We start from the raw sequence: 10,057 nt of genomic DNA, 5'->3' as shown, positions 1-10,057 counted from the left end.
TTTCAGGCCCCTTCAGAGATGAATGGTAACAGCTGACGCTTATGGAGGACAGGTTAGGTAAGAACTTCGTACACATAGACTCATTCCGTCCTTGCACCCTGACAAGGAGAGTCTGTTTTTGTCACCATTTTAACCCAAAGAATCTGATGCCTCAGTTAAAAGAACTTGCCCAGTGTCGTAGATGCAGAAAAGTGCAGGAGAAAGATTGAAACGCTGGAGATAGGACTTGGAGCATTTCTAAACTCCTCTGCTGGTGGCTGCAGTGTCTGCCAGTCAGTGTCAGCGTGCTTCTGAGAGAATTCTTCTCATCTGATAGCAATTCACTTTTTAATTAATTTAAACACATTTTTGTCAGAAAAGAACGTCTTTCAAAGGACCTCTAAAGAAAGTGCTAAAACGGCTCCTTGGGGTCAGCTGTGTTGAGTAGGAGCCACAGAAATTGAGAACAGCTGCTCTCAACTAAGAACTGATGTGTAGAATGTTCTCTCACTTGGTTGCTTCATTTGTAAATTAAGGATAGACTGTGCCTGGGGCCTGAATGTGCTGGGGGCAAAGATGGAATTCCAGGGAAAGGACAGACTTCACAAAGTCTCTAGAAGTGGGACGCTGAGCGTTGGAGTGGCATGTTCGACCCTCCTGCCCCACACCAAACTAGCTTCTTCTTGTCTGAGAACCATTCAGTGTCCTGCCCTGAGGCACTGGCTGCTGCAGGGATGCTCTTTTCATTGCTTCATTCCAAAGTCATGTCCTATCACAGCCCAGAAGGGGCACCGTCAGGGTCTGTTCCCCAACATCTGGGTTGGCAGGACTCTGGGAGACCGGCCTGAAAATTTATTTTATTAGAGCCAGAAAACTGAGACTGGGCCAGCTGCATTACAGCAGCACCAGCCATTTGTTTTAAAAGTTAACAATGAGGTCTTGGAACCTGCATTCCCAGTGGCCATCAGCCAAAGGAATTGGGATGCCGGCCCTTCCCTGGTATAAAAAGCAAGGGGTGTTCAGAGGAACCCTGTCCACCTGGGAACAGGGAGGTGTGGATGAGGGAGCCCCAGCATGCCTGGGAGCTTGGTGAAAAAGCCACCATGGACCAGAGTCTGTTTGCAGTGGGAATCTCACAGTCTTGGAGTAGCAAGCCCAGGTGGTGTGACTTAACCTTCCGAGAGCATGGATTCCATGACCATAATCAGCCAGAGGAACAGAGCATTTTGAGGCAGGGAGGGGCTGATTGCTCTGAGGCCTGTGGGAGTGACACCAAACAAAGCCACGAAAGCACTGCTCGCCCCAGGGCCAGAGCTCAGAACCTCACATTGATATAACAGGGGTTCACAGGCCCTGAGCCGGCCAGGTTTAAGCTGAGTCACAGGTTGGGAGCCCGATCCCTTTGAAAGGGACCCTGCATCGTGACCACAGTAGTCAGGAATGCAAAAGTCCAGGCATGAAAATCAAATAGAGGCCGACTTAACTGGACCAGTGTGGGGACAGAGCCCCAGAAAGTAGTTTACAGGCTCTCGGCCTCACGTGGAGGAGTGCTGGCTCGGGTAGTAGATGGCCGTCAGCTGTGGCTGATTGGCCGTCAGCTGTAGCCAGTTAGCCAATTAGCCGCTAATATAACTGCTGCGGCTACGGAGGAGAGCCAAGGAGAGAGAAGGAGAGAAGAAAGAGAGAAGAATGGGGACTAGCAAGAAGATGGCGGCTGGGCTGGCAAGTGTGGATGGCGGTTTGCGGACAGTGTGGATCCAGCCTCCAGTGAGAGTATAGTGCCGCCAGAGAGACCGTAGTGGTATGACTCCCCTACCTATGGCTCCGTGGGTGTTCCTTTTTGGCCTCACCATATCCTGCGTTCTTGTATGGGGAGCGGGAGCAGAGACCCCACAGGCCACCCCGCACGACAAATGGCGCAGCGAGCAGGGTCCCCCGCATGACAAATGGCGCAGCGAGCAGGGTCTCCCGCACGACAAATGGCGCAGCGAGCAGGGTATGGTGCCGGCCAAGGCTCTCCGAAGAGTGGTGGAGCAGTTTGTGTGTATGAACACTCAGTCTCTGGAAGACCAGGAGGAGCAGCTGCCGGGGAGCTGGACCCCCGTGGAGGGGTGGGAGGATGTGGACGGTTCTCCCACCAGCACAGGAAAAGCCATGCAGCTGCTGGAGAGATGGAGCCCCGTGGAGAGGTGGAAAGATGTGGACGGTTCCCCAACCAGCACAGGCCGGAGAAAGCGAAGGTCGTTGCGGCCCTGTGGGCCGGGGAGGTTCCTGCTCAGGCAGCCCGGATGCAGGACTTATAGTCCCAGGAGGTAACGCTTGCTGAGTCCTCCGTGGGAGATGAGGGTGAGGTCAAGGTCGTCCCTCACCCCCAGGACAGCCCTGGTGAATGACTATGGACTATTGGGAATTGCCTTCCATCCCTAATTTAATGGACCGCTTGACTGTTTGTTTGGGAGCTGTTGTTAGTGGAACTGGGGGATATTTGCTTTTGTCTCTTGACTGGCCGCCATTGAGAATATGTAAGCACCTTGATTGTGAGTCGCTGTTGTTCCAGCAGGGTACCCCGAGAGGCACAGAGAGAGTGGCAGTGCCCTGAGAGCCCTGGCTGAGTCCAGGAAGTCTGGCTGAGCCCTGAAGATACCCTGGCTGTGCCCAGGAAGTCGGGCTGTTCCCAGAGAGAGTGGCAGTGCCCTGAGAGCCCTGGCTGAGTCCAGGAAGTGTGGCTGTGCCCACAGAGAGTGGCAGTGCCCTGAGAAATCCTAGCTGTGCCCAGGGAAACTAGTGGTACCCTAAGAAGTCCAGGAAGTCTGGCCGCGCCCAGAAGTACTGGTGGTGCCCTGAGAAACCCTGGCTGTGTCCGGGAAGACAGGTGGTACCCTAAGAAGTCCAGGAAGTCTGGCCGTGCCCAGAAGCACTGGTGGTGCCCTGAGAAACCCTGGCTGTGCCCAGAGAGCCTGGCTGTGTCCAGGATATTGCATTCACCCCCAGGCTCCTTGCACAGGTCCCCTCGCGGAAGACGCTTGTCGCATAGATTGTGAGGCGAGAACCTGTAGGGGTGGAGTGTGGGGACAGAGCCCCAGAAAGTAGTTTACAGGCTCTCGGCCTCACGTGGAGGAGTGCTGGCTCGGGTAGTAGATGGCCGTCAGCTGTGGCTGATTGGCCGTCAGCTGTAGCCAGTTAGCCAATTAGCCGCTAATATAACTGCTGCGGCTACGGAGGAGAGCCGAGGAGAGAGAAGGAGAGAAGAAAGAGAGAAGAATGGGGACTAGCAAGAAGATGGCGGCTGGGCTGGCAAGTGTGGATGGCGGTTTGCGGACAGTGTGGATCCAGCCTCCAGTGAGAGTATAGTGCCGCCAGAGAGACCGTAGTGGTATGACTCCCCTACCTATGGCTCCGTGGGTGTTCCTTTTTGGCCTCACCATATCCTGCGTTCTTGTATGGGGAGCGGGAGCAGAGACCCCGCAGGCCGCCCCGCACGACAAATGGCGCAGCGAGCAGGGTGCCCCGCATGACAACCAGTGTGGGGACAGAGCCCCAGAGAGTAGTTTACAGGCTCTAGGCCTCACGTGGAGGGGTGCTGGCTCGGGTAGTGGATGGCTGTCAGCTGGGGCTGGTTGGCCATCGGCTGTGGCCAGTTAGCCAGTTGTCCGCTAATATAACTGCTGCGGCTACGGAGGAGAGCCGAGGAGAGTGGAGGAGAGTGAAAGAGAGTCGTCGGTGGGTTGCAGACAAAACGGACAGCAGGTCGCACGTCCAGTGAACCCAGCCTCCAGTGAGACCGTAGTGGTATGACTCCCCTACCTATGGCTCCGTGGGTGTTCCTTTTTGGCTTCACCATATCCTGCGTTCTTATGTGGGGAGTGGGACCAGAGACCCCGCAGGCCGCCCCGCACAACAAATGGCGCAGCGAGCAGGGGCTCCCGCACGACAACCACTTTGCCAAAATAGTAAACCCCCAAAATAACATCACATCCCTGGGGGAATGTCCAACTCTTTCCATCTAAAACTTTGGGGACACACGTCTATCCATGCTCATTTAACTTGCACACATGTCTGGTGCAAAAGCCAGACGGACCTGACAGGAGAGAGTGACTTTGGTGGATATTGTAAAGTGGGTCAGGTTATGACATCACAGAGGCTGGTTCAGGTGTGATGTATTATCTGGAGCCAATGAACAAAGCCCCTGGCAAGTAGGGTGAAGCTGCTGACCCAGCAAATGCAGTGATTTTAGTCCCAATTAACAGACAGTGAAAGATGGCTGGGCTTCACTTGCCAGGGCCAGTGATACGGTTTGTCTTATTCCAGGACTTGGTGAACTCATGCGCTTTGTCACATGTCTAGGCCAGGGGTACTTTAACATCTTGATCACAGAGCTTTTATCTGGTCCATTTCCATGGGCTCAAAATGATGCAGACCCTTTGAGTGGCAGAAATAAGCACCAAGTGCTGTAGTAAGAGCTCATTCCAGAGTCTGGCAAACTGGGGAAGCCCGGAATTGTGCCGTGTGAGTGACGGGGGCACAAGTATCATGTTGGGTGAAATAAGACAGACCCACTAGACCACACAGTGTGCTTCCACTTATGGAAGGTCAGCCAGGCGAAGCTGTGCTGTTAGAAGTCCGCGGCCGCCAGGGGCACGCAGGGGTGGGCTGTGTGTTTCTGACTATATGTGCGTTACATGTCTGCACAAATGTTTATGTAAAAACATGAAGCAGCCAGGGTGAAACATGTTGTCATATTTAGGATCTGAAAGAAAAGTTGAGGCATCTTATTCAGCGGCTCTGTCCTGTGGGTCAGACGAGGGGGACAGTGGCCTGTCGGTAGCGTGTCCTGTGTCCAGGGCCCCTCCCGCCCCACATCCAGTTCACCCCCCGTGATGTCTGCATCTTAAGCGCCCGGGCCGTACAGGCTGAAGATAGGAAGTCCTCCCGACGACACAGGAAGGTGATTCCTTAGGGATGCTTCTAGCCTGCGCTGTCCTTTGTGGAAGAGACTGAGGGAGGGCCGTGGCGATGCATTAGCGCCAGGACCCCCCCAACCACACAGGCGATGAGCACGTGGATGGCATGTCCAGGTGTGAGCTGTTCCTGGGGCGCCTCCTGGAGGCCTAGGTTGGCGTTTCAGCTGCTGCCCGCCTCCCTCTTCCCGGGAAGCCTATTCCAGACCAGCAGGAGCAGGAGACAAATCCAGGCAGGCTGACAGGGTGTGGACAAACGGCTGAGTGTGGGTGCCCAGGGCCGGGCCGGCACTGGTGACAGGACAGGATCTGCTTCTCTCTCGTGAGCTCAGGCTCTTCTCAGTTTTGCTCTTAGGCTGCCTGGGTCGGGGGGCCTTGCGGGGGTAGCCCCCCCTGCCCTGGGCCCAGAATGTCCCTCGTGTGGAGGCCGGGTTCCAAGCTGTCAGATTGTCCTTCCTCACCCCTCTCTGGGTGAAGTTCGTCGTGAACGTCCTTGCTCTGCTTAAGTGTGTGTAATAAGCGTGTGTGTGTCATTCGCAGCTGACCAGCCCCCCCCACGCCCCCTCCCCTGGGAAGGAGCAGGTCTTTCCCTGCAGCAGGAGAGGGGAGCATGTGACCTGTCCTCTGCAGAGCCACTGGGAGGGACCCCCTGGCCAGGAGACTTCCTGGCTGTCTGCTCCTCCGAGTAAAGCACTGCTACAGCCTGCACCGTGGGGGCGGGGGGACAGGGGGTTCCAGCCCTCCGTGGGGATGCAGACCCCCCAGTGTGGCCAACCAGGACCCCGCCGGTGCGGCCCGCGCTCTGCTGGATTTGGTAGCTGGAGCTCCCCGCTTGACAAAGCAGGTAAAGATTGGTTCTGTAGTCAGTCTGTCTTGGGTGTGTTAATTTGAATGTCGCTGGATTGAAACAGGATGACCCACGTGTGTCCATTGTCACAAATGCTGCTGCAAGGCCAAACACAGACCCTCCTATGCCCTGTTCATCTCACGACTCCTTAGCAAAGTTCAGACTGTTTCTCTGACTGCCTAAGATGTGAACTGTTTGTCCCCTGGAACCAGCTAAGGACTGAGAAAAGCGTTCTGTTCAGATGACACTGACGTCCCCTTTGCATAGCAGCTCTGACGACACCACACGCTGGTCCGGTGGGTGTTCTCACCATTTCAGTGAGCTGACCTCGTCACTGGCCCACCTTGTCTGTCACGGCCGCGGATGCACTGTGTCAGGCAGCTGGCCGGGGCCCTCCCTGCATCCCGCTCCTCCAGCTTCTCCTTCCCGAGTCCCCTTGGCCTGCAGCCTGGGGTCGTCCTCCCTTAGCCCGCGCTGCTGTGGCAGGAATGCCCCACTCCCTGGGCCCGCCTTCCTGCCTGCCTTCTCCAGATTTCTCCACTGCTGCTCCCTTACTTGGCGTTTCTGCTCAGATGTTACCTCCCCAACCAACCCGAACCTGCAGACCGCCTTTCCTCCCAGAACTCCTCTCTGCTTGGTGTGTTTAATTTACTATCTCCCACTGGAGTATAAACACCACCAGGTGGGTGCTTATGACATTGTCTGGCATGAAGGACGGGTCAGTGGGTACCCCTCACCCCCCCCCCCCCCCCGCAATGAGGAAGGGCCACCAGCACACCTCAGTGTGACAGTGACACGGGCCCAGGACGCCTGCTGAGAGAATTTTGATTATTTAAGGAAGAGCAGAAACATCACATTTATAGTTACCTCCGGTGGAGGGGGAGGGGGCAGGTACTGGGAAAGAAACACAGCAGTCTTAGATGTAATTAGTGTCTTTTTCAAGTGAGCTGGGTGTATTTACAGGCTTCATTATAGTAATAAAAGACTAAATTGAAGAAAAGAAAGTGTTAATGGTACATAGGACAACTGTTTGATAGTATCAGAAATGGAGTGGTATTTGGAAGAAAGTGATTTTTTTTTTTTTTTTTTAAGATGGGATTGAACAGAGATTCCAGGAAGTTAGAGATATTTATTTATTAACTGTCCATCTGCAGCAGCTGGAAAAGTTACCCAGAACATAAAAACATTATGTTTACATGAATGAATTAATGAAGTAGATACACTGGTGAGTGAATGAATGCATATGCGTGGGGTGGGGTGGGGGGTGATACAAAGGAAAGCCCTTCCTGGAAAGAATGGAGCGTGTGACATAGTGAGACTACACGACACCCGTGGAGGGACTGGCTTTTATTTTATAAGAGGCGAGACGTTTGGGTCCCGCTGGGGATGTGTGAAGTTACTGCCGGCAGCGCTTCTGTATCTCGGTGAAATAAAATTGGGGGAGAAGAGGCATGCAGACGTCCCAGCGAGGAAGGCAATACACTCCTAGGCCAGCAGCAGCGCCCCTCTGCCCCCCAGCCATCCCATCTGCACCCCACTCAGCACCCACAAGCTGACAAGCATGGGCAACGTGGGTGGATTCCATGCCTGTCACTGTGGCTGGACACAGCCTTGGGGACCATTGGAGCTGGCAAAAGGGGCGACTGATCAGTATTTCTTTTCCTGACCCCTGGTAGGGCCTGGTGGGCTGGCTGAGGCCCCCTGCACATAGTTTTAGGGGTGACAGTGCTGTGTCATTGTCACTAACCCCAGGTGCCCCTTTGTAGCTTCTTAATATGAACTGTGTTCATATTTTGCAAATAGCCACTTTCTCAAACTTGTCTCATATTTTGCAGTTTGACTGGGTCTGTTGTTCCCTGCCTGATCCATGACCTGAGTGGCCCCAGGAAATAACCCCCCAAAATAAGACTTGAGATTGTTTCCCTCACATCCTCCCAGGGGAGGATGGGACCATGGCAGCCTCACAATCACCAACATGTATGAGGACACCTGGCTTCTCCTGACAGCCCCAGAGACCATAAACTGGGACAGGGTGGGCTTTGAAAGCTGTGCAGACGTGTCCAGCTGGGAACACAATGGGTGGTCAGAGCTTGGAAGGAGTCAGGCCAGCAGATGTGACCCTGACGACTGGTAAGGATGCTGCTGAGGAGAAAGCAGGACACCGAGGGTGGGGTGTGGACATGTCACCAGAGTTGACTAAGAACTAGGACCTCAAGTCCCTCCTGGCCTCCCCTGCATCCCAGCCACTTGGGGCTACTCCTGGGCCATTTGGCCCCCAGGCTGACAGGGATTTGCCTTAAGACACATCCCCAGGACCCCTCATTTTCTCCATGGACCTAATGAGATGCCACTGTGTCCTGGACTGAAGTAGAAAGTTACTGCAAGACAAACTATCCTGTCTAGTGAAAGTCCCAGGACTCCACCGCTCCATTTGGGGACCACAGAAGGGCCTGGAGTCCTCAGTTGTCACATCCGGGTGGATGGAACAGAAGGCTTGCACAGGACAAGTTCTCGGTCACTGTGCCCACCTGGGATCTGAGGTCTTGTGTCGGCTTAAGCTTGTGGAAGGGGAGTGAAGTCTGTCTGGTGATGTCAGGGCGTCTCCCACTCACACTAAGAAAGACGACATCCTGACGGAGACTAGACATGACAATCTGTGCCACCCAAACACAGATTCTAAACAGAAACAGTGCGGCACCCTGAAGGTGCCAAAGCTAGAACGGGGACTAGGAAGGTCTCCTGCTTCCAGTTCCTGGTGCCCTGGGCATCCTGAACTACCTGAAACCAGGGGCTTCATACAATGACCACGTCTGAGCAGAGTCCCCGCAAGTGTCTTCATCGCAAGGTACCATGCACATAGGCTGAACACAGAGCCGCGTGTGGGCCCGGCCATGGCTCTGACGAGGCAATGTCCCCTCCTCTTGGTGTCACGGCCCTGCCTCACCTGCTACACTCGACAAAGGACAGCATTCCAGTGTTTCCCAGCATCTTGTGGGGCCCAGATCCCAGCCGACCACATTGTCATGTAATTAATGGAAGAGCACACATCAACACATGATTCAAGATTGTTAACCATTTATTTAAAAAGCATTATGACCTTCTGCAAGTGGAATTTCAATACTTTTAACTGATTATGTCAAAACTCCAGGGGAAAGCATGAATAAAATGCCATTTTATATAATGTAAAATCATGAAAAACTAAGAGACTAACAAATTCTAAGACCGTGGGGCAAGGGACAGTGTATTTTTAATGCATCAAACACATTGTAAGCCTTTCCTAAAAAAGACACTTATTCAGAGGATGTGTAACTTCAACATGAAAAGTAGGTACATGTGGGCCAGCCCAGTGGCTCAGGGGGTAGGAGCACCGTGCTCCTAATGCTGAGGCCGCCGGTTCAGTTCCCACATGGGCCAGTGAGCTGCACCCTCTACAGCTAAGATTGTAACAACAGCTCTCCCTGGAGCTGGGCTGCCGTGAGCAGCCGGAGATTGGCGTGAGCTGCCTTGGGCTGCCGTGTGCTGCCATGAGTGGCCAGTGGCCAGCGTGAGTGGCTGGCGGGTGAGAGCTGCCGTGAGCTGCTGTGAGCAGCTGACCAACGACTGGCGACCGACTGCCTCAGCCGGTGGGGAGCTCAAGGCTCCTAATACCAGCCTGGGCCAGGGAGCTGAGTCCTACACAACTAGACTGAGAAACAACGGCTTGAACTTGGAGTGGGGGAGGGGGAGGGGGAGGGGGAGGGGGGAGGCAGAAGAAAGGGAAGGGGGAAGTGGGTACATGTAAAACTGTAGATAGCCTCAGGAGACGTGACAAACAACACAGCCATGGGGGGGGTGTGCACTGTGTCTTACAGAGCGAAGCAATAAGTGTTTTGATGTAAACATTTGCTGTGGGGGGACACTGGGTAAATTGTCTCATTTGCCATGATTTGCCAGCACTAAGGTGACTAAGAATGTGGGTGCCAATGGCCTACTCTCCAGGGGACCCCCGACCTAGCCAATTTTCTTCTCCCAAGAGTGGTCAGGGGACTTTTGGTGTGCTTTGGTAAGGGGCTGAAGACATGTATCATTAATTCCATCCCATGACGACGTGAACCACAAGGAGGTAACACATGCCCACCGTGCAGGAGACGACCATCATCGGGAAGCCCAGCCTGCAGCAGAACAGAGGTAGACGGCGGTCACTGCCTGGCGACTCCCCACTGCCCCCTCCCACTCCCCCAGCAGAGAGACTGACTGACTGACTGACTGGGAACCGGGCTGAAAACGGGAAGGG

The 10,057-nt window shown here is 54.3% G+C and overlaps 1 protein-coding gene across 4 annotated transcripts in view; it reads right to left on the bottom strand.

Annotated features, from left to right (window-relative positions):
* Window positions 1–8,842: 8,842 nt before the first annotated feature.
* Window positions 8,843–10,057, bottom strand: part of OCA2 (OCA2 melanosomal transmembrane protein) — an 82,174-nt gene continuing 80,959 nt past the window's right edge. For all 4 annotated transcript variants that reach the window (XM_074317610.2, XM_074317608.2, XM_074317609.2 and 1 more), the window contains one exon: window positions 8,843–9,935. In XM_074317610.2, the coding sequence (XP_074173711.2) occupies window positions 9,851–9,935 (85 nt within the window). In that variant the 3' untranslated portion in view covers window positions 8,843–9,850. The remainder of the gene's footprint in view (window positions 9,936–10,057) is intronic.

The sequence above is a fragment of the Rhinolophus sinicus genome, chromosome 13 (genome assembly GCF_057876585.1).
Source record: "Rhinolophus sinicus isolate RSI-liver-muscle chromosome 13, RSI-T2T, whole genome shotgun sequence".
Taxonomy (NCBI): Eukaryota; Metazoa; Chordata; class Mammalia; order Chiroptera; family Rhinolophidae; genus Rhinolophus; species Rhinolophus sinicus.
This window is presented reverse-complemented; position numbering and strand designations above follow the sequence as displayed.